The sequence below is a fragment of the Hippocampus zosterae genome, chromosome 6 (assembly GCF_025434085.1).
Source record: "Hippocampus zosterae strain Florida chromosome 6, ASM2543408v3, whole genome shotgun sequence".
Taxonomy (NCBI): Eukaryota; Metazoa; Chordata; class Actinopteri; order Syngnathiformes; family Syngnathidae; genus Hippocampus; species Hippocampus zosterae.
Genome location: NC_067456.1, coordinates 11,678,291 through 11,705,790, shown reverse-complemented (window position 1 = coordinate 11,705,790; position 27,500 = coordinate 11,678,291). Strand labels below are relative to the sequence as shown.

The 27,500-nt window shown below is 42.8% G+C and overlaps 2 protein-coding genes and 1 long non-coding RNA gene across 7 annotated transcripts; 1 reads left to right on the top strand and 2 right to left on the bottom strand.

The window, feature by feature from the left end:
* Nucleotides 1-798: 798 nt before the first annotated feature.
* iqgap2 (IQ motif containing GTPase activating protein 2) lies at nucleotides 799-27,417 on the top strand. 4 transcript variants are annotated; one of them, XM_052068412.1, is made up of 38 exons: nucleotides 799-1,094; nucleotides 4,666-4,765; nucleotides 8,534-8,690; nucleotides 8,798-8,875; nucleotides 9,660-9,736; nucleotides 11,504-11,571; nucleotides 11,739-11,852; nucleotides 11,951-12,129; nucleotides 12,942-13,029; nucleotides 13,171-13,334; nucleotides 14,095-14,182; nucleotides 14,268-14,431; nucleotides 14,549-14,709; nucleotides 14,936-15,060; nucleotides 15,157-15,320; nucleotides 18,450-18,540; nucleotides 18,913-19,080; nucleotides 19,165-19,307; nucleotides 19,377-19,547; nucleotides 19,692-19,775; nucleotides 19,870-19,941; nucleotides 20,043-20,112; nucleotides 20,254-20,462; nucleotides 20,558-20,710; nucleotides 20,798-20,961; nucleotides 21,061-21,285; nucleotides 21,561-21,701; nucleotides 22,387-22,471; nucleotides 22,551-22,783; nucleotides 23,935-24,067; nucleotides 24,150-24,252; nucleotides 24,347-24,488; nucleotides 25,328-25,415; nucleotides 25,537-25,749; nucleotides 25,824-25,984; nucleotides 26,065-26,208; nucleotides 26,724-26,832; nucleotides 26,961-27,417. In XM_052068412.1, the coding sequence occupies exons 1-38, from the start codon at nucleotides 1,049-1,051 to the stop codon at nucleotides 27,072-27,074; spliced, it is 4,989 nt and encodes a 1,662-aa protein (XP_051924372.1). In that variant the 5' UTR covers nucleotides 799-1,048; the 3' UTR covers nucleotides 27,075-27,417. The 4 variants fall into 4 exon arrangements, with proteins under 4 accessions (XP_051924372.1, XP_051924371.1, XP_051924374.1 ...); XM_052068411.1 differs by having other exon boundaries at nucleotides 12,942-13,334; XM_052068413.1 differs by lacking the exons at nucleotides 799-1,094; nucleotides 4,666-4,765 and adding an exon at nucleotides 6,651-6,803 and having other exon boundaries at nucleotides 12,942-13,334.
* On the bottom strand, nucleotides 887-3,272 carry LOC127602361 (uncharacterized). The gene is made up of 3 exons (XR_007962779.1): nucleotides 2,925-3,272; nucleotides 1,897-2,002; nucleotides 887-1,243 (listed from the first exon to the last, which is right to left on the bottom strand). It is a non-coding gene; the product is annotated as an uncharacterized LOC127602361 (long non-coding RNA).
* f2rl2 (coagulation factor II (thrombin) receptor-like 2) lies at nucleotides 15,485-17,589 on the bottom strand. 2 transcript variants are annotated; one of them, XM_052068419.1, is made up of 2 exons: nucleotides 17,426-17,589; nucleotides 15,485-17,078 (listed from the first exon to the last, which is right to left on the bottom strand). In XM_052068419.1, the coding sequence occupies exons 1-2, from the start codon at nucleotides 17,514-17,516 to the stop codon at nucleotides 16,006-16,008; spliced, it is 1,164 nt and encodes a 387-aa protein (XP_051924379.1). In that variant the 5' UTR covers nucleotides 17,517-17,589; the 3' UTR covers nucleotides 15,485-16,005. The 2 variants fall into 2 exon arrangements, with proteins under 2 accessions (XP_051924379.1, XP_051924380.1); XM_052068420.1 differs by having other exon boundaries at nucleotides 15,485-17,019.
* Nucleotides 27,418-27,500: the final 83 nt, after the last annotated feature.

Below are 27,500 nucleotides of genomic sequence, written 5' to 3'. Positions count from 1 at the left end.
GCCCTTAACAGGACACATTCAGAGCTGGAGATATTACATTATAGATTTATAGTGTTCCGCCACTGTTATGCCACTGTTTGCACAGTAAGAGTCATAATGTCCAGCAGCCAGTGCAGCATGGCAAAAAAAATCCGCCAAGAACCAACAACATATAATTCTGATTAACAAATGCTGCCACCTAAGGGCTACATTGAATAGTTGGAAGAATGACAAATTGAAAGATTTTGAAATGCTGTTTATCTTTGAAACAAATATGTAATTATAAATTAAACATTTAAATGTTCATGAAATCTTTACCTTCATTTACACATTCACGAAAGTGGTATATGCATTGACTCTTAAAAACACAGTGTAATTATAAATTAATTCGTCTATGTTTCTTTTCTGGTGTGGGTACCACTTGTGATTACAATATTCATTTTTCATTTATTACCGACAAAGTGACATACAGGTTCAAAAGTACTGACACTCGGTAGTCAAGTAGAAGTGGGTATCAAAGAAAAACATAATCTGGGAAAAATTGAGTTACCGATTTCGCTAAACTACTTGAGCCCACAAGTACACATAACCGGGAAATCTGTTTAAGTAGATTTTTGTACTTAATTACTTTCCACCACTGATTTCAGGATTTTTAGCATTAGCCCTAATAGTCATATCGATTGAGTTGCAGTGTTTCCGGTTTTTTTGCCCAGGCCCTGAATGTTACACAATGCCACTTATTTACCAGGAGGTGGCGCAAAAGAGCTGTCACTTCCCCTCCTGTCTTCCCCCATATATGTCTGAACCTTTTACGTTACTTTCAAGATCATAGTCACTTTGTGGAGGAGTCACTTAAAAGGGGCGCGCACAATGGGGACTGGTGGTCACAAGGGAAAGTTCTAACGACTTCTGTTCTTGTTCTTAGTGTTTTCTTTTGTTGGTTTAATAAATAGTTCTAATTCAGCTTTGTTTAAGTCGTCTGGCACACCTTATCGTGCGTTTGGACTTTATCTTAAAGAGTTGTTGGTTGATCGGCGCGTTGACAAGCGCTGGAAGGAAACGAGGCAGGATGAATAATGAAGAAACGACTGCTCAACACAAGCCTCGCTATGGAAGTAAGTGTGAATTTTCATTCAAGTGTGTGTGTGGGGTTTTTTTTTCCCACCAAACATTTTGGTGAGGAATCGATGACGGCTGTCTTGTTTGATGAGCAACAGGTGGGTGAGCAGCGCCTGACCTGAGAGTCCTGCGACAGGAGGTGTGTCTGCACAGGAAAAGTCAAATTCAATATAATGTTTAATACAATATACGAAGTATCAAGAAAGACAAATGACTCTTACTTATTGCATCCACTGTATGCTGTCTAAACCGCAAGGATACACGTGCAGCGGCTACTGGGCTAGATTTTTAGTTCACCTCAACGTGGTTTATGAATTTATTCACCATATCAGCCATTGCACACATAAGGTCTGTTCACATAGTTTAAACATTAACTTTGCTGCACTGGACTGTTATGTTTTTGTTTTTTAATACAATCAACACATCACATGCCTTTGCGGCATCGAGGTCAGGTCTGACTGTGGTTTATCTTGTCAATGTAAACAGGAGGGCAAAGTGCAAATTTTAAGAGATAAGACCAATCAATTGTGTCATCGGCTCAGCGGTGGTGGTTTGCATCATACATACTAGGGGAGGAGTGCATGCAGAGGAACAGCACAAATGTTAGTTTAACAGAAGGGTAGCCCGAAGCTATCTAAACGTTCACTGGCGTGGTTCCGATTTGCATGTTGTGCCAAGAAATAAAGAGAAGTATACATCAAAACGAATATAGTAATGAACAACCAACCCTTTTGATTGTATCTATCGCCAAAAAAAAAACAAAAGATAATGATCCATTTTCTTCAATGCTCCACTCACTATTAGCTGAAGAGACACTGCAGTTGAAAAACAGCATGAGTCAACACCATGGAGCCCATAACTGAAGTCCCATGATGATGTGCACACAAAGGCGGCAAACCTCATCCTGTGGGTTAAATGTAACAGTAAAAAAGTGCAGGAAGTGTGCACATTAGTCAGAAAGGCTTGTGTGTAATAGCTTCGCTTGGACCTTATTTCCACGTGCAGAAATAAGTGCAGTATATACGTGCACTTCCTAATCACTCTCAGATGTATCCACAGTGGAATAAATAACATGGAACACCCCTAAAAGTGATAAAACATCAATTCTAACCCAAAATTTCTCTCATGAAACTTCGCCTCAATGAGGTTCTATAGCGCAGGTGTCAAGCTCAAGGCATGCGGGACAAATACCATATGTTGCCTCTGAAAGCTTGCCACGATTTTTCCTCGACTTCAAACCAAAGTCATTCACCAGACAAAATGTGACTGGGAGATTATTGGGGTTCTTTGAACATGTTTGGAAGTGTAGCCTCACAAATAGTCTTTAAATTGCAGCACATCTTTTTCCTGGTGGACATCATGGCAGCTATATTTTAGACTCGATTATATGTCCCTGTTTACACAAATAAGTTATTCAAGTTGTTCTTCAGTCCCCCTCTTTCTTTTGTTCCTTTGTTGGAGCAAACATTTTTGCTGCCCCCCCCCCCCCCCCATGTGACTCACGATCATCCTTCCGTTGTCCTATCGCCCCCCCCCAACCCCCTCCCAAAATATTTCAACCTACACCCGCTTTCTCCTCTGTCGATCTCCTTTTTTTTTCCCTCAAAGGAATATCTGGTGGGAGACACTCGCATGCAAATAAAGGGGCGAGAACCTAGTAAGCGGCATCCATATTGGTGGGGGCAATGTTCCCTTTACAATCAATGCTTGTACAATGAAAATAAAACCTTCAGATTTCTCCGATTGTCATGATATTTACTTTTTGTCAGCATTGAATCATGCCATTAATATGAAACATTAAAAAAATAAAGGTCAAATCTTCTTACCTATGGTTGGTTACTTCCTCGTCCTTTGTGATTCCATTATCCCCTGCTGTGATTATACGGCACCGTCTCTATTTAGCACAGTATGCAGGCATCCTTATTTTGGTTTTCAGCAAATGGGGAATGCACTGACACTTTGCCCCCACTAATTGTTGCCTTGGGCAATCAGCTCATAGGGGGTGTGTCATATTTGCTTATTGTTCATGTCATTGGTACAGGTGATGGCAAAGATTAGAAATATGGTGACCATAAAACTGGAAATGAAACTTCCTGTGACGTAGTTTATGCACATGTGAACATGAAATCTCTATTCCAGAGTGCACCACATATCTCAATGGGCAAATAGTTTTACTTATTGTTCTTTTGTTTTATCGTTTAAATTGTCCCTATAATAACACACCTGTTAAGAATGTTAAAATGCAATTGACCAATCTTCTGTGAGGTTCTGGAATTTTTATGATGGTGAATGTTTGACCTTGCGCACAATTAATCACAATTTCCCTTGTTTCAATGAGGTAGATCATGACAAAAATAAGATTTCATTCGTGTGTACATGTGATTGACATGTAAGCAGTTGGTAGCATGATGGAATGGTGGTTTGCATGTCTGACTCAGACGAGAATTTCCAGGTTACAATCTTTGCTCAAGCTTGTGCGTGGTTTGTGTGCTTTCCCGATGCGTGTCTGGGTTTGATCCGGGTACTCCGGCTTCCTCACGCATTCCAAAAACATGCATGTTTAATTGCGTATTAATTGAAAACTCTCGCCCACAGTCAAAACATTTATGTAAATGCTATATTTCATAGAATACGCCATGTTCTTATTTTCTTTTACCGGAAACATTAAACGAAAGTTGATCCTACTCCTCCGGTGCCATTGGATTACTTTGTTTAGGCTAATCAGTCAACTGGTTTAACCTCTTTGTCTTGCACCAGGCAGCAGTGAGCACACAACCAGTGTATGATGTAATATCATCTGTGAAAACTCGGTGTCTGTTGCGCTGACATACCAAAATGTTAGGTACACCTGCCTGCACAACCTAATGAGAGCCAATCACAATGATAAAATGTATTGGTCCTTTTCTAGGTGAAAATTTTGATAGAATAGCAGTATATTAAAATTCCAAGAATTCAGGAGATTGATCAACCCATAGGATTAGGCCTTCACTCACAGGTAGTCGGATTAGGCCGCTGTAAAACACACTCATTTAGATGCAGGTAAATTAAGTCCAAGTCCCAGCAGAAGTGACTTGTCATTTATGGCTACTTGGCTCCGCCCATTTTGCGTCTCATGCACAGCCGTTCACTAGAGCATGGGATGAAATTGACTTCCCTTGTGCTTCTTGACCTCTGAACAATCCACTGAAAACTCTTTCAACAAAGATTAATCAGCCATTTCTGTTGGTGTCCGAAAAGTGTTTTGAAATGCATCATGTTGTGTCGTGGTTTTGAGAAAGACATTTGTGAATAGATTAATATCTACAGTCAAATGGTATTTCTTGTAAATAAAACTGTCATAAAATTTGTGTGTATTTCGCATAACGTATCATATTGAATGAATCAAAACTGACAAAACATTTTGATTTATGTGAGACAAAGGTTTTCCCATCTTTATCTTTAAACCACACCTCCCTTTATATACATGATCAGTCAAGTTTTAGTCACTCACAACTGGGGTTCAGTCTAATATTGGTCACTTTTGTTGTAAGAAAGTGGGGTAACGGCATTGTATTTTAATTTTTGTAGCAATTCAGGATGACGAGAGGCTGTCGGCAGAGGAGATGGATGAGAGGAGGCGGCAGAACATCGCCTACGAGTACCTGTGTCATCTGGAGGAGGCCAAACGGTAAAATAACAAAAATCATTCACTAACGATCTGTAAGGTGTCCTTAAACCGTCAGGTGAAAAGCAGTGTGTGTGTGTGTAAGAATACTTAATATTTTATTAATATGGAGTGGTTAGGATTTTTGAGGAAGAGTAACAACAACAAGTGTGAGCTGTGCAAAGTTGCTCGAGGAGAAAACATGCTTGCATGGAGTTGTCGGAACAAGTAAGCACAGAATTAGCATCCATGTGAGATGATTACACGCTCCTGCTAACGTGAGTTCTGATGACTTTGCGGATAAGCTTGACTATTCATGAGAGACGCAAATCACACACTTGGAAGAATATAAGGCACCGTAATACAGTAGTATCGGGATGTTTTCAGTTAGTTATTCTAACGAGACACCAATGGGCACATTTGTTGAGACCTGATTCGAAACGTGCCACTTCCTTTCATGCCACTCATTTCCAAAAAACTGTAACTGACCTGACATTTGTCATTCTATGTTACACAGTATCTCAGAGCTGCCTTTCCCTTGCCATCAGATTGTCAGTCTTCTGCCAGCTCGACTATAAGCGCAGACCTCATTAACTATCTTATGAACCGGGGTTATTATTTAGTTTTGTGTGTGCTTGATCAACTTTGTGGGAGGGAGTCTTGCTTCGCTGTCCCGAGAGGCCTTAAACCAAAACAGCTGCTTCCTTCCAACTCGACAGTTTCATTCTCTAACTTCCTCTACCACTCACTTAACTGTACTCCTTGTCATTTGTAAAACGAAAGAATTGTTCCTCTCTTCTGGAAAAGGGTGTCAAATTGGATTAGGATTAAGATTTCGACCGAAGCGGGGAGAGCAAGGGATAAAGCTTTACGCTCTGGGGTCAGCAGTTGATGTTCTTTGAGCAAGGCTTGACTCCACCCATCTCCAGTGTAGTGTATAGTTCAGATGAAAATAGCATTTGCAAGAAGTAGTCCGACTTGCAAGGCTATTTTCATAGGGACGGGCCCTGATGCACAGTTAAATTCTAGAAAGCTCATGTGGTTGTTTCCACCAAAAAAGGATTTCCCGCTAATCATTTATCTTTGTTCATTTATTTATGCCAGCGCCATGTAAAAATGTAACAATTAAATGTTCCATTGCATGGCACAAGGTACAATTACCTCTGTAATCATCCATCCATCCATCATCTACCGCTTATCCGGGGCCGGGTCGCGGGGGCAACAGCTTTAGCAGGGAAGCCCAGACTTCCCTCTCCCTAGCTACTTCGTCCAGCTCTCCCCGGGGGATCCCGAGTCGTTCCCAGACAAGCTGGGTGACATAGTCTCTCCGGCGTGTCCTGGGTCTTCCTCGGGGTCTCCTCCCAGTGGGGCATGACCGGAACACCTCACCGGGGAGGCGCTCAGGAGGCATCCGAATAAGATGCCCAAGCCACCTCATCTGGCTCCTCTCGATGTGGAGGAGAAGCGGCTCGACTCTGAGCCCCTCCCGGATGACCGAGCTCCTCACCTTATCTCTAAGGGATGGCCCGGACACCCTGCGGAGAAAACTCATTTCGGCCGCTTGTAACCGGGATCTCGTTCTTTCGGTCACGACCCATAGCTCGTGACCCTAGATGAGGGTTGGAACGTAGATCGACCGGTAAATTGAGAGCTTCGCCCTTTGGCTCAGCTCCTTCTTCACCACGACAGACCGATACAACGTCCGCATCACAGCAGACGCTGCACCGATCCGCCTGTCAATCTCCCGCTCCCTTCTGCCCCCACTCGTGAACAAGACCCCAAGATACTTTCAATGCAACATCATCATTGTGGTTGCGCCGCTGAGAGGAAAAATCTTGTGGCACACAAATTGTTGCTTGGGTTTTCTTGGTTGGCCACAGTTTGCACAATGGCAGGAAAGCCTGCTCAGATAGCCGTAAACTTGGAACTAGTTCGTCGTCCTCGGGGAGATGCGCTCCCCTTCATTGTTCTCAATACAAGAAGTGATCTTTCACAAGCAGGATGTCCCTTTTTGACTGCGTTCCTGCCAGACGCGTTGCCCTCACAAATCTTAAGTATCTCGGTATGTGCTTTTAATTCAGCTGTTTATTTATTTGAACAGGTATTTGCTAGCTCTCTTATTGTTGACTACTGCTCTGTGATCCTAATATTGATCAGAAAAACAGTCTATGAAATTATATGACCGTACCGGAAGGATCGATTGGAATGGTCCTGAAAAATGTCTCATTTCATATTAATGATTGAGGTTCTCTTCCATCGTCATCAGCGTTCCCCTTTCGTTTAAAAGCGTGTACTGTTGTCCGAAAATGTGCTGCCTGATGACATCGTATCAGGTGAGGTCTTTTGAGAACTTTAAAGTGGAAGTCAAAAGTGTCCTTGCAAGACGATGTTCTATGTGCCGCAGCTATAAACGCGCTGTTTTGAGTCAGTTTTGCATTGTCGGAATAAGAATTAAGAGGATCCAAATTCCCGTTTTCAGCCATCTCAGGGTGCAGCCATTTTGATATTATCCTGCCCTCTGGAGTCTGGAATTGACGCCAAAGTACCCTTGGGCTCACATTGCAAATGTAACGTGACCAAACCCCGAGAATATGTGAGCCGTGACCTTCATAGTGTGAGAACAAGGGCACCTGATGATTCTAGTCGACAGACGGTAGTATGTCAAAATGGCGGCACCATGAGAAGCTGAATTTGTCTTCTTAATTTTTTATCCATTGACGCAAAATTTACCGGAATACAGTGTTTCGACTAGAGAGGGCATGCCCAACATATTATTGCAAAGAACACCTTTGACGTGACTTCCATGTTAATTCATCTTTATCTAGTATATGCACAACTTGACTTCCACATTTGGTAAAATGCGCGAAAAAACTTGGACTACGACGGCACCCGTGAGAACTTAAAACATCTTCAATGTCTTTTTTTTTTTTAACACAATGGTTTTTGTTTTTTTGTTTGTAGTAAGTCGGTCTTCAAACAATCATGTCATCAACCCGTTGCCTTGCTTGGTATCGCGGCATACACAGGAAGCCCGCTAACCTGGTTTCTAGGTTTGGGTCACATGATCTTGCACATATGGCGGATTAACCTTTTGTGTCGGAGTAAAGGCATGATTGCTTAGTGATGGTTCGCCTGAGGCAAAGCGACAGAGCACTGTGCAAGATTTGACGAATCCGTTATTCTGTTGTCGAGGTGAAAAAATGCACACAAATCCACATTTCCAGCAGCAGAGAGACATTCGGGCAGGGGTGGAGGGAGCTCCGACTCGAAATATGGCATCACTCCAGCCAGCCTGATAATGTGTAACAGATTTTCAAACCAGCATCATTCGCAACCTAATAAATCATTTACCAACCCTTCAGAAGAAAATCGTGCCAGGGGAAAGCTGCTGTTCACATATCAGGTGAAACACAGTTCACAAATCTTGTACTTCAATATTTCTCCTCGGGCGGTGACCACATTTGGAAACATCACAAGAAATGATGGAACCTCTCAGTCCAACAATAACACCAGCCTACATATTGGATAAATTACCAGGACATCTTTCTTGCCTGAATGGTTTATCACTGTGAGCTCTAAACCTTCAGGCTGTTAAACTGTATATAAAGCGATCACAGTAAACATTCTTATGTATCTCAACAATATTAAACAAGACTTGAGCCAAAGCGTCAGTTGTGTATAGTTGTGGTCTAAGCCCCCCCCCCTAAGACTACTAGTTTATCTGAACATTTAGACCACTGTATAAAAAGCAGCTTCCTGCTTGCTTAAAGCTCAGTTTGTGTGTGTTGTTAGGTGGATGGAAGCGTGCCTGGAAGAAGACCTCCCCACGACCACAGAACTGGAGGAGGGACTGAGGAATGGTGTCTACCTTGGCAAACTTGCCAACTTCTTTGCCCCCAAAATGGTGACCGTAAAACGGATCTATGACAGAGATCAGGCTCGGTACAAGGTTTGTTTGTATTTTATTATTTATTTTATGAGCTGCCCTACTGCGGAATATTAGAATTTCATTTCAGTGAATTTAGGTCACGTTCTATTTTTCCCCCCCCCTTTCAGAGCAAAGGATTGCACTTCAGGCACACTGACAACACAGTTCAGTGGCTCAGGGCTATGGAGTCCGTGGGCTTACCAAAGGTAAGACGTGTGCACAGCCAAACGTTGCTGTCCTGTTCTTGGAAACACCCACATACTTTATATGCAGAATAGAAACTGTATCGCCAGTACACAGCCTGACTTGAACCGCAACGTCTTTTACGGAAAGACACATTTCTTACGATCGGTTGAGGTCGCAACAAATCCAAAGGCCCCCATCCAAAAGTAATGGAACACCTATGTACAGGTCGCGTGCTCTGTGTCGGTCCTGTGCACAGTACACTGCATCTCTAAACGGGAAATATAGCATTGAGGATGCCTGCCAGTCAGCTAATGGGGATTTCTGTGTTGTGTCACGTGCACTGCAAATAATTCAATTCATACAAGGCAAAGACTGAACATCATAAGCTATGCCCCAAGGTGTTAAAGCTGAGGTTACGAATCCAAAACGCGACTGGAAGTGTTTTGTCAAGATCCCTTGTGAGATGTAGCTGAAAAATGTTGACAAGGTGACGAATTGTCATGACAGGATGGAAAAGTCCCTGATCAATGCAGCAGCATGTGATGTTGGGTCACTATCTTTTTTTTTTTGTCTATTTGGCAGAGTAGGCAAAAGTTCTTTTGCTCGCCAATTGTCAGTAACACTATGTGCAACACATAGAATAGAATGAGATCCAAATAATTGATTACTTTGGCCATAATGTGGCTAAATGCCACATAATCAACATCTTTTGATGGTTTGCCCTCGAATGGATGCAGTAGAACAGTGAATATTTTTTTTTAAATACCGGTACGACCCAGTACGTTTAATTGCTTATTTTTTCAGATCTTCTACCCAGAAACAACAGATGTGTATGATCGCAAAAACATGCCCAAGGTGGTCTACTGCATACATGCACTAAGGTAAGAATTCCTTGAGAACTTTGCGCTCGTTGAGGCAGCACTTCGAACGTTAAAACATCATACGCCCAGTGTCAATTGATGTGGGGAACAGGATATGTGGCACATTTAGCAGACAAATGATGAGCAAACGCAACTGCCTCCCAACCGCACCGCGTCCACAACTTGACTGAGCCCCCAACTATTAAAAAATTGAATATGTACTTGAGACGGGATTGCATCCAGAAATAATCCATTCAATATAGGTTTTTGCTTTGAATGTGTTTCCCCATGTTTGGTTGCCGCTTGAAAGTGGGAGATCATCACCGAGCCCGGCTGCAAAGTCATAGGCTGACAAACTTGAAGTCGGCACGTCTGTGTAAATTATTCGCACTTTAATTTTCGATCGCATAATCAGTCCAGTGTTTGTTTCCTCCGCCATGTTGGCGATTGAGATCGGAAGTACTCTTCCTGCAAACACTTGAACCCATTCACCACCCGCCCAGGTAAAAAACAATGGACTTTTGCGGTTCCCGGAAAACTATCGATGACATAACAGCGGGGTAGAAATGAAGAACGTCGCGCTCATAGATATATTTTTAAATAAATAGGCAAATAAAAGATTCAATTGGTTGTTTAATTTCTCGCTTCATGGGTGGGAAAGCTCACCAGAGAGCCAACAACCATTTGGTATACAAGAATTGGAGTCAGTTTTTGATCATTTCCCCCCTTTTAGTTGGGTGCAGTAACTTTAAGCATGCAAATGAGCTTCTCTGTTATGCTGTTCTATACAGTAGTTGAGTAAGTTCTACGTACAAATATATTTGTAATCTTCAGGTTAATGATTTGAATGAATGAAGCGTCAAATTTATCTGCCTGCGCATCTGGTCAACAGGTCAGATATAAAGAGGGATGACATAAGCAACTTGGATTGTGTTTCTGTCAGGTCCTTTGAGATTTTGGTTTCCTTCCCAACTTATGCACACACGACTTCTTCCTTCCTGTGACTCCAGCAGGAGGCCAACAAGACTCCCCTACTTCGCTGTGCACAAACGCGTGCACACATGGAGTCAAAGCAGCACATGTGGTGGGGGAAAAAAAAAAAGTTAAACAACAACAATGCAAATATGGGCAGAAATTATTTTATAATCGAACAGATGTTGCTGGTAAAAACCCCACAATGGCTTGATGCGGAGAAAAATACAAATGGAATGTGTCATCTTTTGAGGCCAGTTGCAATGAGCGATTGGTCAGCTGATCGCGTTTCAATCTCCCCAGTCACTGTTGTTAATGCTGGTCAGCTGTTTCTGTGTTTGTCTCTCTGAATGAATGAAATGGTGTCCATGTGTCAGGGACAGAGGCCATTCCATGTTTGCGCACACTCTCTGACCAAAGTGCAGAATAATCTGCCTCTGCAGCTATTGTTTGAGTGGCCAGATCTCCCTGAAGTATCCATAATTCATTCTGACTTATCAGGTACCCACCGGCCGATGAAAGTTTGATGAAGGTTGCGGGGACCTACCTGTTGAATTAATTGACCAGTAGACGAGAGGAAAACCCGAATGGAATACTGAGCCAACACTACCTCCCTGTGGTGTTTGTGTGTTATTGGTTGGACCCACCCCCTCCCAAAAAACAATAATAATGCCAACCAGGAATAATCTTGATTCGTCACGGAAAAGCATACAAATCTTTCAGTTAATTATTGCTGTTCATAGCTGCAGATCACCATAAGCTTTGGAGTGCTTGCTCAAGTTTTAGTGCTAATCTTGTGCACATTGTTTGTTTCAGCTTGTACTTGTATAAACTGGGCATTGCACCACAGATCCAGGACCTTTTGGGGAAGGTGGCCTTTACAGGTAGCAACAGAACAACACACGACATAAAAATTCATCTGCTGCTTGTTTTTTTTTAACTTGAATCTTCGTCTTGCTCCTGTGCTATTTGTAATGTAGTAGTTGTTTTCCTTTTTTAAAATTCACACGGATTGCCGACCGTGTTCTCTTGGTCTGTATGCGTCTCCCAGAGGAAGAGATCAGTAACATGAGGAGTGAACTGGACAAGTATGGTATCCAAATGCCAGCTTTTAGTAAAATTGGCGGAATCCTTGCCAACGAGCTCTCGGTGGATGAAGCAGCATGTAAGTCATTTACCGCCTGTCGCGATTTCTACCCGGTGAGCATGGAGTGCATTTTATTCACACACACACAAATATTGTTTTGTTGCTCTCGTCCTTAGTGCATGCGGCTGTGTTTGCCATCAACGAGGCAATAGACAAGGGTCAGGCATCTGCGACCATGTCGGCGCTGACAAATCCAAACGCCATGCTGAGGAACACGCAGGAAGCTCTGGCGCAAGACTATCACGACACATTGAGCCAGGCCAAGACCCGTAAACAAGATCAGTCCTCGGGCAGTGTAAGAGGAAGAAAGTAGTCATTTGTAGTTATTGACTGCATGTCTTTTGCACATTAAACCACCTAATCCGACCTAAAGTTAACAGCACTCTGTAAATTTGCATCCGCCCACCGAATTTCAACAATCCTATATTTGAGCATCACCAAATGTGATATCATAAATGCTGCACATGTCTGGGTTTAGTTATTAGGCTGAATGCATTATTTAATGAGAAGTGAAATAATGCAGAGTCGTATGTTATGGTACAGTAAGGGGACACCCCAAAAAAGCCTGCATCCACACTTTGTCAGTGTCCCTTTTATCCAGATTAGCGTAAATGGAATGGATTTATCCCTTTTACGCCACCCTTCTGATTGATGAACTCGCAGCTGTTGAAAGTGAACCTCCTTGGCGGTTGTTGAAAGTATCAATGTTGTCTTATGCTTTTGTTTGCTGTCTTCTTTCGCCAAACAAAACTCTGCTTGCTCAGGGTAGTATTTGAGAGCAAGACGTCACAACTTTCAAGTTGTGAAAGTCTCGAAAGGCAAACGATTCCAATTGCAGTGTCGAATGGAATCGACTGTAGTGGCCCAGAAAACGGTTGCCCGCAATGACTCGCTCGATGAGCCTTGCCAGCACATTCCAGCTGCTGCAGTGTCAGCTGTACCTCACCAAATATTAACACTTGCACTACAAGGCAACTTGTCTCCGTTTTGCTTTTATTTCTCAAGACACCAAAAACAAAAGGGAGTTCACTTGGGCGATGCATGCACGCAAACATCCCAGACTCGGCAATATTAAAAAAAACAAACTCATTTTTGTGTTTTTCCTAGAACTCCACATTTTGTATTGAGGAAAGAGACGTTTATGAGGAGTTGCTAACACAGCAGGAGATCCAGAGCTGCATAGACTTTGTCAACAGTAAGGACGAACCCTCTTCCATGATCATAAACGCTGCTGCATCAACCTTTTTTTTATACTCAAAAGTACACGAGACAGCTGTTTTGAAAAAACGTACTGCGGGCGTGTTAGCAAATTCTGCTTCCGTTTTTCTGTCTGCAGTCCAAGCAGCCGTAAGGCAGGTAAATCAGGCAGTGTGTAGCCAGGATGAAGCTTCTCTTATGGCTGCACTGAGGCTTCAAGCGCTGGCCTTGCTTGGCGTGCAGGACATAAACCACGGCTGGTACCTGGAGCACTTCACCACGTACTGTCTGCACAAATCCAAGGTGAGCCTGATTTTGAGTTGGGATGGTCTTTGCCACCCAGTCTGCAACATGATGTAGTTTTTGATGTCCAGTCCATATCAGTGTTTTAATTAACAGTGTATACGAAGGATATTATCTTCCAAGCAGTAATTCAAAGTAGGGCTGAACAATTAAAATCATTTACATCACGATATAGTGGAATACAATTTTCAAATCACAAAGGGTGCGATTGTCAGGAACACTAACAAAAATGCACAAGTGCAATTATATCATTAAAACAAATGAAGTAAACAAATATCAAAGCTCATGAGCAAAAACAAATGCAGGACAACAAAAGAAAACAATACTCTTGGGTTACATTTTGTAAGAAAAAAAGACTTCAATTTCCTCAAATAATGCATTCGTTGATTTTTTTGAACATATGAGAAGAGGACATTAAAAAAATAAATAATTGCTGCGGTGGAAGTTTACCCAACTCCAGTGTTGCACAGAAAAAAAATGTTCTGGCATAAAAGGGATTTATGTCCTCCATTCTACATTACAGAGCAGCCACAGAGGGCACATTACAAATAAATAAATAAATATGGAATTGTAATATTGAGGGGTGAACAATTGCAATCTGGGTTCTTTTCCCCAAATCCTTCAGCCCAGTATTGGCTGCTGCCACTAAAACAAGAGGTCCAGAAATACTAATTTGCCGCTCTAACTTGGTTTAAACAAACGCTCCATTCATGTTTGCCATCATTTCCACATTGGTGTTCAACCGTTTTATTGCATGCAGGATGAAAGCAAGGCAGTTCTGGTGGATAAGGATGAGATTCAACGAGTTCTAAGCTCTTGCAATGACTTTGCAGAGGCCGAAAGGCGAAGTAAGCACCAATACCCGTCCACGTAAAAGAACTCCCCATGTCTCCCAGTGCTCAAAATTCGACCTCTCCTCGTTTTTCTGCCCAGAACTTGAAGCAGTTTCGGCGATCAATACTGCCATTCGCCTTGGCGATGCAGTGGAGACTGTGCAGGAACTCATGAACCCTGAGGCTCAACTGCCAATCGTCTACCAAACCGCTGCCAGTCTCTATCAGAATGAGCTTTTTAGTTTGCAACTGCAAGGGGCGAGGGTAAGACATAACATCATTCTTGCTCGGATGTAGATTCATCGCTACATGTCGTTTATCTGCCAGTGCGGTGAAATGTCATGTCATTTGTTTGATTCCAACATTGTATGTTGTGTTCAGTCTGGCCTGAGCCACGAGGAGTTGAGCGTGGCTGTGGAAATGCTGTCGGCTGTAGCTGTGCTCAATGAGGTTCTGGACACCAAGGACACACAGGCTGTGATCGAGCAACTGACAGACTCGCCGATGGGGTTCACAAACATGGATCAAGACAACCTAAACAGGTCCGTCAATCGGTAGACGATTGGTAGTTGCAATTCAAAGTAACATTGACTGTAAGAATAAATGACAACAGCGCAGGACCCCGGGTAACTCCTCGGTATTCCTAAAGGTACTTTTTCAAGTCCTTGAACGGTTTGTTTAAATGATAAAATTGTGTTGAGCGCCAATGTATCAAAATTGAATCGAAAATACTGGACTGAAAATTCTACAATGGTCCCTTTCCCCCAGGTATGCTGACGCCCTAGCCAAGGAGCGGGCGGAGTCTCTTGCAAAGGGCCTCGAGTTCCTCACTTGGAACGATGTTCAAAAGTGCATTGACGCTGTCAACATTCAGGTCCTTGAAGAGCACGAACGTAAGAACCTCAGACACATTTCTGATTGTCGAACTAAGTATTTTACACTTGATCATAAACATTGACAATATGTATACATGGGGTAATCAATTTTAGGAATCATAGCAATAGCTGAGATCAATGAGGCATTGAACTCCGGTGATCATCAGCAGACACTTGCAGCCCTGCTCCTTCCCACTGCCAAGTTGACGGGGGTGAACCCAGTCACAGCCAAACACTACCACGATGTCCTACACTACATCAAACAACGCTTCTGCCAGGTATTATGATTTCTCCACGCATTTATGCGAATGCTGGTAAAAACGGATTTTGAGTTTTTTCTTACCTGCAAGATTTGACTGCACTTAACATGCACATGACTGCACTTAACATCACAGCTTAATTTGGAACAGCTCTCATGAGTAAATGTTTTCTCCTCCTTCAGGTTTTACTTTCTTTTTGTGGAGGGAGAGGGATGTAGGGTTTTTGAAAATGTTTTATTTAACTTTAATTACACAATTATATTATCTTGAACTTTGTTGGTATGTACAAAAAAAATGTTTTCATCATAACATTTTTGGTGTCCATGACAATGCACCTTGAATTATAAACCACATCTAACCCATTTCCATATGTCAATTGAACATTTAGTTCACTAATTCTGAAATCTTTGAATCTGTGATGCATTACAAGTGTGTGAAAATGACTTGGGGTTTTTTTTTTGTTTTAAATTCAAAATAAATATTTTGCATTTCTGCCATCTAACCACACAACTCATTTGGTTAGCTCTCAAAATCAACAGTTCTTTCAACATTCCAGTCCAAGTGCTGTACTTACAGTATCTATTTTTACTAAGAGACTTTAACTGTCGGCGTGTACCACCCTGTTTATTTCCCAGCGTGGGATGTTTTCGAGATTGCGATTTCCCGCTGTGTCCCGACAATGGTCCTGTAAAGCGAAGCCGTTTCAGTCGCATATCTTAACAGCCAGCCTCTCCGGAATCCTGCGGATGGAAATGAATTGTATCTCTGATGCGGCCGATTTAGAAATGAGCAAACACAGGAAGGGATCCAAACAACTGTGGAAGCAGCAGAGACACACGGCACATCTGTAATATCCATACAGTTTGTCATCCCCGCTGGAAAGCAGGCGGGCGTAGTGTGCGATATGCAGGATCCCGCTGGGCAAGAAACACACCACAAAGATGATAAAAACCAGAGTGCTGATCTTGATAAACGGTCTCCAGTTACACCCTGATTGCCCGAGATGGTGCACCACCGACACATGCGCATAGATGGAAATCAGAAAGGGGACGATGAAGCCCAGGCAAACGAGCATCAGTCTGTAGGGCACGAGCAGTGAATGCGGTTTTTCTTCCAGGGGAAGCACGTCGTGGCAGGTGGTGACTCCCAGCTCGGCAAGCCAATAGCTTTGCCTCACGAGTAGCTCCGGTACGATAGCCGCCCCAAATAGGAACCACACGATCAAGGAAGCCCAGATCGCAAGCGCGGTCTTGGCCAGCCGTCTATACAAGAAGGGCTTGACCACAGCCAGGTAGCGCTTCAGACTGATGCAGGCTATCGTCTGCGCTGAGCAGTAGACGTTGCCGTAAAACAAAGCTGTCATCAGCCGGCACGAGATTTCCCCAAAGACCCAGTTGTTTCCACTGAAATGGTAGTGGATGCGCAATGCCAGGGAAAGCAAGAGCAGCAGGTCCGACAAGGCCAGGTTCAGATAAAGCACGACCGTGGACAAGGACTTTGCTTGAAGTCTCAGTCTGAGGAAGGCCAGAATGTAGGCATTGGAGGGGATGCCCACAATCATGGCCAAGATGTAAGCTATAGGAAGGATCCAGGTGCTTAAGAGCCCTGTGGCGTAGGCTGTTGCGGCGTCGTCCGGGTCCACATCCAGCCAGGGGTCTCCACTCGGGTGGACACCGGCTAACTGCTGCTTTGTGAGATTGCGTTGATAGATCTTGCCCTTGAAAGATTTTGGACACACTTCAGGTTGTGTACTGTTTGGGGTCCTAGTTCTATTCCCTACATGGGAACAAAAGCAGTGTTAAGATTAAGAGCTACAGCAAACTTCTTTTTTTATTTTTTTTATTTTTAACAAATAGTTGTCGAGAAAAAATAAAATAACAGAAGCTCTAGTCTTGATGAACCATGTGGTTTATATCATTGAAGTTCATGAATAACAAGGAAATGACATTTACGTTTGTCATTTTTAAATAAATTTATTATTGGTATTTAAAATACAGCAGGTAGTTTCAACCGTCGCTTATGTTTTTATAATTGTGCCCCGACTTAATGGTTTGGATCAAATCTTCCCATGGGTAAGCCGTTTCAATAAACAAGGGAGAGGAAATAGTTCAAGGTATACTTACCATCAGCCTGTATGGTCTGCACAGCCATTAGACAAATGATAAGTCCGACTAAAATGTTCGCCATATTTACCGAATGCAGAAAAAAATGCATATTATTTGGTATACAGCAGTTATCCACCGATAAACTTCGCTTTGGGGCATCGCCGCAGCGATGCAGACACAAGCTTTCCTACCTCAGAGAGAAGACAAAAAAAAAAGTCTCCGTTTGTCCACTCCTGCATGCACATTTCCTGTCCCGCCTTAAACACAAAATTCTCTGCCGCCCACATCAGTCACTGCCCACTGACTCACTGGAGTGGGAGGATACAAGTTCAAGGTTTAGCATCTGCTGTGATATTTAAACGGTGTCATTAAATACTTGTCACTTATGTAATTTGCACAAACGTTGGTGCTGAATATTGTGTTGCAAAGCATGCGTCGCTCTGCTTTAAAATGCGTTATGCAGTCATTAAGTTACTTTTTTGTTAGTGTTCCAATAAAATGGTTTTGCATAAAAGGCAATTCCCACCCACCCCATATTCTATTGATGGATAATAAGTTGTGCTTAGATCTACTCTACTAGAAGAATTGGGTGGGAAATTTCAGTCACCACAATGTTTTTTTTGGTTTGTTTGTTTTTTATAAAAGGACCCAAGGTAATGACCATTTCCTTCCTGCCAGTGGTCAAGGATCGACTTATCCCTCTCCAGAGTTTGCTAAATTTAGCATCAAGAGTTCGGCTCAAATGTTTTTATGGGATTGTTATCAAGGAGTAGAATGGCTCAAGGATGTAAAGTTTTCTTTATGGGAAAATGTGTACTGCCTGCAGCTGCATTAGCATCCTAAAGTTATCTTTGTTGTTGTTTTTAATACCGGATGAAGATTTGCATGATGCTGAGTGAATTAACGGATACGGCGTTCAGGGATTTGTCATTCCTGTGTCATGATTTCATATCGACAAACAGTGGTTGATTAAGGAATTGTTTTTACGTTGACCACACTTGGCTGAAAATGCCACAACTTACAGTATTTCGTTCATCTGCAGAACTCGGGTGATGAATCTGCTGTACTGTGGCTGGATCAAATCCAAGAAGCTATACATGCAGCCAACCAGGATGGCGAGGAGGCTCTCACAAGTGAATGTTTAATTATTTTTTTTTCACTTTTAAAAATTGCCGCGCTTTGCTTCCACGTTTAATTTAAGTTATGCAAGTTTTTCTTTTCATCAGAAAAATTGTTAATTAGGATTTTGCTCTGCTTCACCCCAAATTTTAATCTAGTTGTTTGCATGGATTTTGTGACATGCGTATATGGTGTAACACGTTTAATTTGTCTGCTAGTGACCAAGGTATTGTGACATTCTGTCCCTTTTCCACGTCCATCCCGTAGAATAGAGGCTTAAATCTCTATTCTGTGGAACTTTACTCCTGCTCTTCCTAGGCCGATGTCATGCTTGACTTAACACTTAACACCTCCTCCTTTGACTCAGTCATCCTCTGTTTTGACAGTGGCTGAAGCAGTTGCTGACATAAACAAGATGGTGGCCGAGGGTGACTCCGAGAACACACTGCAGGCTCTGCAATCACCAAATGCAGGGCTGAGACTGGTACTCGCTGAATGTGCTGATGTGTACCAGGCGGAACTGGAACAATCGCAAGTAAAGATGGCAGCTCAAGGTAGCTGAAATCAGAAATCTGTGGAAGAAATGTTGCATTTGGGTAGGAACCTTGTTTTCCAAATTGGATACATTTTCTCATAAGGTGGCACTCGGAGTGTGTGGGTGAAACATCGCATAAACGATAGATATGACTACTACTATAACCTGGAGACTGGACAAGGTGCCTGGGAGGAGCCAGAAAAGTTTGAAGGCAATAGTGGCCACCTCAGTAAAGAGGAAATTCAGGTGCCTTGCCGCCCATGATGCATCTTTGTTTATCTGATAGTCTTATTGATGATTGTTTATCCCACGTAGATTGCAGTAAGTTGTGTGACTGCAGGATATAAGCGGGAACAATTGTGGTTGGCCAATGAGTCCTTAGTAACGCAGCTGCAGGCCATGGTCCGAGGTTTTCTGGTGAGACGAAGGCATGTTCAAAGGATGGAGTACCTCCGGCTACAAGAACCTCATGTCGTCAGACTGCAGGTAGTGCCCATGACCATTGTTGGGTACTGTTCTGTTTTGTTTTCCCTCTGCAGTTCACATTCAATCATAGTGACTTTTAGATGAGCCGGCTGCCCTTACTTGATAAGTATGTGTTGCATTATAACTTTTTTTTTTTTTTAACAGGCATCCTGGAGAGGTTACAAACAGAGAAAAATATACAAGGACAGGATGAAAGTGCTTCATACAAATGTCACCTCAGTTGTCAAGGTGATGCATTGATTACACGCGGTCATAGAAATGGGGTTTGACTCTAAACAATTTCAAAACATTGAGTGACATGGATTGTTTTGCTTACTTTTAGATTCAGTCTCTGGTTAAAATGTGGAAAGCCAAACGTGAATACAACCAGCGTTTGCAATACTTCAAGAATCACGTGAGTAACACTTTATTCAGTGTGTTCCTCCAGTCAGCACGGGTTTTTGCCCTGATTGGCCCTGTTGACGCAAGGCATTTACTGGTATTTTTTGCTCATAGGAGAAGGACATTGTGACTATCCAAGCTTTTCTAAAGGCCAATAAAGCGAGAGATGACTATAGAACTCTGAGTAAGTCAACAGATTTGCATAGCATAATGCATATCGGACTCTGTGCAAAAATGTAGTTTGAACCAACTGGCAGTCATTTGAATGGACATTTGTATAGATTTGGTGATACTTGATTTCTCATTCTTATGTCCACCAACTCAGCTGGGGCCAAGGACCCGCCCCTATCGGTGGTGCGCAAGTTTGTCCACTTGCTGGAACAAAGCGCTTTGGATCTACAGGAGGAGCAGGATGTGACAAGACTCAAGGAAGAAGTGGTCACCAAAATTCGCTCCAATCAGCAGATGGAGCAAGATTTGAACCTGATGGACATAAAGATCGGGTTGCTAGTGAAGAACAGGATCACGCTGCAGGTGGCTAAATCTCTTTTCTAGATGGCCGGGGTGGAGGATCTGTGAAGTATTCAATGTGTATCACCACCTACCTGTCTTGCCGTTTCTGCCGAAAGGATGTCGTGAGTCATAATAAGACCATGAAGAACATGAAAAATCAAGCCAGTAATGATGACCTGGCCACAGCAGACAAACTGGGAATAAAGGGGTTAAGTAAAGGAAAGCGGAAAAAACTAGAGGCCTATCAGCATCTCTTTTACCTCCTTCAGGTAATGCGTCGGCCTTTTCCTGATCTGGTATCTCTGTTCTGCAAACCCAGCAACCGTGTCCGACACACCCTTCTTTTCCTTCCGCAGACCAACCCGTCCTACTTGGCGAAGCTCATCTTCCAAATGCCCCAAAACAAGTCCACAAAGTTTATGGACACTGTCATCTTCACCTTGTACAACTATGCCTCCAACCAGCGAGAGGAGTATCTGCTGCTCAAACTCTTCAAAACTGCTCTCGATGAAGAAATCAGGTAATGCATGCCTAGTCCCACCTAAATTTGGGTTCAACACATGGTTCCCATTTCCTGGGATTAATTTATTAGTATTATTTTTTCTTCCTGTGTCCCCAGGTCTAAGGTTGACCAAATTCAGGACATCGTGACAGGAAATCCCACTGTCATCAAGATGGTGGTCAGCTTTAACCGAGGCGCGCGAGGCCACAACACTCTGCGGCAACTTTTGTCTCCTGTTGTCAAAGACATCATTGACGACAAAAATGTTGGCATCAACACCAACCCTGTGGATGTTTACAAAGCCTGGGTCAACCAACTGGAGACGGCCACCGGAGAAGCCAGGTAGGAAAAGAACTATTGTCACTGAATGGTGAAATGGCAAGGGTGGGATCAATTGTTGTTCTTCATAGCGTAATTAGAATGTGTCTGCAGAGAATATCAAATATTTAATGAGCTTTCAGGAATGATTGCCCACTTGCACATTTTCCCTCTCTCACTGAACCCTAATTAGTTTTCCTGTTCATCCAGATGTCAGTGAATACTACAGATGGATCTTCTGAACATTATAATCTGCAACAAAAATGTTCACTGCTGTCCGCCTGTTGTTTTTGTCTCAGCAAATTGCCCTATGAAGTGACTCCCGAGCAGGCCATGGCACATGAGGAAGTACGCAAGAGGCTAGAGGCTTCCAGTCTGGCACTTCGCTCTGCAACAGATAAAGTCCTTAACTCCATTGTGTCCTCCCTGGATAATATCCCGTAAGTTTTGGCACCGGGAAATGTCCAATCTGTGTCCTCCAAAACAGCATTTTCAGTTAATACAAAGCCAATTCCAATGAAGTTGGGACGTTGTGTTAAACATAAAAGCAAAATACAATGATTTGCGAATCAGGTTCAACCGATGTACGATTGAATAAACTACACAGACAAGATATTTAATTTTCATACTGATAACATTTATAGTTTTTAGCAACCAATCATTAATTTCGAATTTTACGGCTGCAACAAAAAAGCTCGGCAAAAACGACCAGGAAAGTTGAGGAATGCTCATCAAACGGCTGTTTGGAACAGGTGAGTGCCATGATTGGGTATAAAAGGAGCTTCCCTGAACTGGTCAGTCACTTACAAGGAAAGATGGGGGTGAGGTTCACCGAACACCTGCGTGAGAAAATAGTCAGTTTCAGGACAACGTACAGTTGCCTGGTATTTAGGGACTCCATCATCTACGTTTGATAATATCATCAAAAGGGTCTGTTCAAAAACAAATGTCTTTTTCCAAGTGTACCACTAGATGGTGCTCATGTTCAAACGAGACTGTCTGAACTGCACAGCCTTTTTGGATTGTGGAAAAGTTGACAATGATGGCCACCACTAATGTCATTTTTCTATGCATCAATCCATGTCAACAATTTGGAGTTCTCATCCTCACTTGTTTTGCATGCAGTTATGGCATGAGGTATGTAGCAAAAGTTCTGAAGAACTGCCTCCACGAAAAGTTTCCAGATGCATCAGAAGATGAGCTGCTAAAGGTAGAAGAAGCCTTCAGTTGTGTACTTGTCACTGCCTCGCTAAGATAATGCTACAAGTGACTTTGTCTTTCCAATGCAGGTAGTCGGAAACTTGCTTTACTACCGCTACATGAATCCTGCAATCGTCGCTCCCGATGGCTTTGACATTATTGACCTGTCGGCGGGAGGGCAGCTCCACGTGGACCAGCGTCGCAACCTGGGATCTGTGGCAAAGATGCTCCAGCATGCTGCTGCCAACAAGCTGTTTGAGGGCGAGAATGCGCACATGACGCCCATGAACAACTTCATTTCGCAAACATACGAGAAGTTCCGGTGAGAATGTAGAATTTTTGACAAAGGAATAATGCTGAATTCTTCGACGTGGGTAATTAATGTGAGGAGTGAACGTGGACTTTTGGTTTGTTTTTCCTTTCATTCCACAAGATGTACTTGTACGTGTTTTTAAAATTAGGCCCTGCCTATCAAGGACGTACTTGTACGTCCAAGTCTTTTTTTCATAGAGGAGGCGTGTCTGATGCAATCTGCGAATGAGAATAAGCCGTTTGCATTGTACATCATGTAAAAAAGCGACCAGTAGGTGGCAGTGGGGCCTCGCATGATTGAAATGCATGCTTTTACACAAAGCTTTTTTTCCTCCGTTTTTTGCCCAGGCATCGCCATTTCCATGAAACTTAGCCATTTTGTAATGCCGGTTGCTGAAGAAAAACATTTTTTTTTCTGCTGAAAGAAGAGAGTCCAAACTTGATTTTGGTAGGCTCTGTGTTTGTATAGAATTAGAACCAAGTATTCTGTGGGCCTTGCAAGATCAGTCAAAATCCAGTAAAACGCTGTAATCGAGGGGGTTGCTCCAGTGAAAATGGCTGGGATTAAATGAGTTCATTACAGCAATTAACCCTTTCATGCACCCTGTAACCTGATGAACTGTCCACTGCACTACCCGCGGTCCCCGAAAGGATTAAAACATGCAGCAACATTTTCCAGAAACGAAACCAAGACATTTGAGGAAAAATATCAGCCCCATTAAAAACAACTGTTCCTCTGGCAAGGCCAGGAAAATGTTGAACTGACAGGCAGTTTGGTGGAGGCGAAAATTAATACACACTTGCCGAGCCAACGTTTGCAAGGTTGGTACTCACACAAATCGGCTTGAAAAAGATGAGAATGTTGCCTGATGGATGTGACGCATCAACTAAAACGTCGCTAATTTGAGCACGGAAGAGTGCGAAGACAAAGTTATCGGGATTTTCTGTGTGTGTTGGGAGGGGGGGGGGGGGTTTATCGTGCATATCTAATTGGCACCAAATTGTACGCCTTCACAGACCTCTTGCACATTTACTTCTCCATAATTGACCGAGAAATAAAAAGTGTAATCTTTCGACGTGACCAAAAGCGGAACACCAATTTTACAACCGCGCAATGTCTATCCGTACGCAAAGTCGACCTATTCCTGAATTCTGTTTTAGGGTGTTTTTCCAGTCTGCCTGTGATGTCCCTGAACCCGAGGAGAAGTTCAACATTGATGAATACTCAGACATGGTGACCCTGAGCAAGCCCATCATCTACATCTCTATAGAGGAGATCATCAACACGCATTCAGTAAGTCTCGGATATTAAATCAAAAGTTGCCGTTTGGCCGGCATCATGCTCGAAACTTCTTTTCACATCTGTATCAATCCAGCTTCTTTTGGAACACCTGGAGGCAATCTCACCAGACCTCAATGACCTGTTGCACGAGCTCTTGCAGGATTTGGGAGATGTCCCAGACGTTGAGACATTACTCGGTAACTCACATGTTTATACTTCACATTTGGATGCTCAATGTCGCTACTCAAAGATGTCGGTGTCAAATATTTTCCACGTTCTTGTTCAAATGAGGTGAAGGAGCCGTTCACGGCAGCGACGCAAACAGGGATGCCGTCCTCAATCAGCTGGCCAAAACGGAGATCTCCCTCACTCTGACCAGCAAGTTTGAGCTGCTCGACGGGGATGACAAAGACTTGAAGACTCTCATGACCAAGTGAGTTTCCGAAAATTTACATTACGAGGGGCAAGTGGACATGTCGCAGTCTCTCGTGCGATAAGGGACAAACGTTTATATGGACGGTAGTATTGAGACATGCTGCAATGTTTTGGATTTTGTGGGACGGAGGGGGGAGGGGTGGTGGGGGTCCTTTTTCTGTTCTCGCGTGATTATTTCATTATTCATATTTCCTTCCATTTTAACTCATTTTCGGATTCTTGCGTAACTGAAATGTGGATTCTCCATGGACAGAGTGAAGCTATGATGAAGTTGTTCCATCTTTGATCCTTATATGGCTTCTTTTTTTTCTTTTTTTTTTTTTTTTTAAATACCGACCCCCTCCCACCAATATCGCTTCGTGAAGCAACGTTGTCTTTCCTGTACTTGAATCATTTCCTGTCCAAACAGGAAGAAGCTCGCCGGCGGCACTTATCATCCCTATAAACGTGTATCCTTCTGTGTGTAACACGCCGCATTAGAAAGATGATTTCATGCTAACCTTGAGATGAGGACATTCTGTATGGAATCCATATGCAGTGGCAAGACACGTTTTTGACAAGACTTGTGTATTCAAAGTCATAAGAACCACCAACTTTGCGTTCTATGGCACGTTTCAAGGGACTCGGATACAAATGAAGCATGATTCTTTATCTTTAAAGCCGTAATTTTTGTTTTGAAAGAGAATACATTTCAATCTCCTGTAATACCATAAACCTTAGATCGGGCAAATCATCGTATATAAAAATGGAATGTTTTTATTTGTTGACTTCTACAGTCTGGATGAACAAGCATGTGGTGCTTATGCACATCACGATAGTCTGTCTCCGTCTTTGTAGGACAAAGAAACTTATTGTGGACGTGATCCGAATTCAACCTGCAGAGACTTTGGCTGAAATTTTAGAGACCCCAGCCACGGCTCGTCAGGTGACATTTTTTGGTCATTTCATTCTTGTGCCATTGTTGTTTTTCCCTATTTTTGTCTGACTTACGCTTTACTATTTGTACTACTTTTTACTTACTGCAATGTTTAAACTATGTTCCACAGGAGTCGGAGCATACCAAGATGGCAGTGCGACGGGCGGTTCAGGATGCTCAGACCCCTGACGGGCTAAAGAGCAGCCCGGCAGTACTAGAGGACAGTCAGCTTCCCCTGGAGCAGAAGAAGCGGAAGATCCTGAGGAACCTTCGGAACCTGGAGCAGGCTAACCTTGTCGCTGCCTCAAACAAATACCAGGACATCATCAATGACATTGCTAAGGTTTGTAAGTAGCAACTGAAGCCACTCAAGTGTTACTCAGCCTCTCAACTTGTCGACCCGATTCCGATTGCCAGGATATTCGCTACCAACGACGCTACCGACAAAGGAGGAAGGCCGAGCTCGTGAAACTCCAGCAGACGCTTGTGGCGCTCAATTCGAAGACGACCTTCTACCAGGAGCAGATGAACTATTACGACACCTACATCAGGACATGCCTGGATAACCTCAACCGCAAGTGAGCCTGACGCCCTGCGCGAATGGCGCGGCATGGTTGTGGTCACACCGCTCATGCGTCACTGTGTTGTGCGTGGCTAGGAATTCACGCAGATCCATCAAGGTGGACAGCAAAGCGGATGAAAAGGCCGGCAAAAGGGGGAAGCCGCAATCTCTGAAGTACACCGGAGCGAGGCTGCACGAGAAGGGAGTCATTCTGGAGATCGAAGGACTTCAGGCCAACCAGTGAGTCGAGCAGTTCCATGATTGTCATCCATTGGGAAATGATCAAAAGCCACTCAAATGGTCTGAAAATTGGTTCAGACGCAATAAATGGATCTTTATTGAACTCTCAATGCCAGTGAGATATTGACCGCTAGATGGCAGATTAACCCGTGTGCCATCTTAAATTCATCGCCTCCCTATTGGAGAATCAGATAGAGCCCCTCTAAAAAAGCTTTGACATGAATACGCTGTTCGTTTTTATTGCTTGACACTTACAGTATGTTAAACCGGACAGAACTCTGACTTGCTTCTGCATTGTCTGCCCATCTCGTCCAGCTCCAAATTGAATCCAACGGCATCGTTTTGAATGTCCATTTTCCTTTTAAAATGTGAAAGTGTTGAAAATGATTCCCATAAGGAACGCATCATCATTCCATCCGTAGTAGGAGGATTTTACTGGAAACGATTGGTCCATTTCCCATCCAGTGTGCTGCGTTAACACTTTTTTTTTTAAAATCTGTTATCTTTTGTGCCAGGTTCAAAAATGTCATGTTTGAGATTTCACCAAGTGAGGAAGTTGGCGATTTTGAGGTGAAAGCTAAATTTATGGGTGTTGAGATGGAAAAGGTTCAGCTGCATTTCCAGGTAAGCAGAATTCCACTGCCTTATTTTCACACTACACACAATGACTTTGATGCAGTCAGCTTTATTCATCCATCATCCATCCGAACCTCTTTTCCTTCATCCAATCATTTCACTTTTTTTGTGTACAGGACCTTTTGCAGCTTCAGTATGAAGGCGTGGCTGTTATGAAAATGTTCGACAAAGCTAAAGTCAATGTGAACCTGCTCATCTTTCTCCTAAATAAAAAATTCTACGGAAAGTGAATGACAATACGGAATATGGGGAAATACTTTGTGCCTTGTGACAGCGTTCACTTTGTTCAACAAAATCAAGGTTGTCCAAAAATGTAAATGATCCTTTTTTTTCCTTTGAATAATTTAATGAAGCTGTTCATTTTTTTCCTTTTTGTGAAATTTAATGTATTTTAATTAGGAAGATATTCTTGTTTTCTTTGCAAGAGAGACACTATTGTTTTGTTACTTGTGTGTTGACGAAGGAGTTGTATCAGAAGGCCGTCTTGTTGAAATGTTGTAGTACACCAGTGCCTTTTAAATTAAAGCATCTAAATAATCATATTTTAATTAATAAAACTTTTAAATGCTGCGACTAATGTATTTTTAATATGTATTGTTGGTGGATGTGATTTTGACCGTCGGTGTATAGAAAACATTTTCGATTGTGGTGGGGGG

Coding starts and splice junctions, on each gene's coding strand:
- iqgap2 (XM_052068411.1), top strand. CDS start 1,049: ATGAATAATGAAGAAACGACTGCTCAACACAAGCCTCGCTATGGAA. Junction 20,962..21,060: donor GCTCTCGATGAAGAAATCAG/GTAATGCATGCC, acceptor CTGTGTCCCCAG/GTCTAAGGTTGACCAAATTC. Junction 25,750..25,823: donor TCATCAATGACATTGCTAAG/GTTTGTAAGTAG, acceptor TCCGATTGCCAG/GATATTCGCTACCAACGACG.
- f2rl2 (XM_052068419.1), bottom strand. CDS start 17,516: ATGCATTTTTTTCTGCATTCGGTAAATATGGCGAACATTTTAGTCGGA. Junction 17,079..17,425: donor GCAGACCATACAGGCTGATG/GTAAGTATACCT, acceptor GTTCCCATGTAG/GGAATAGAACTAGGACCCCA.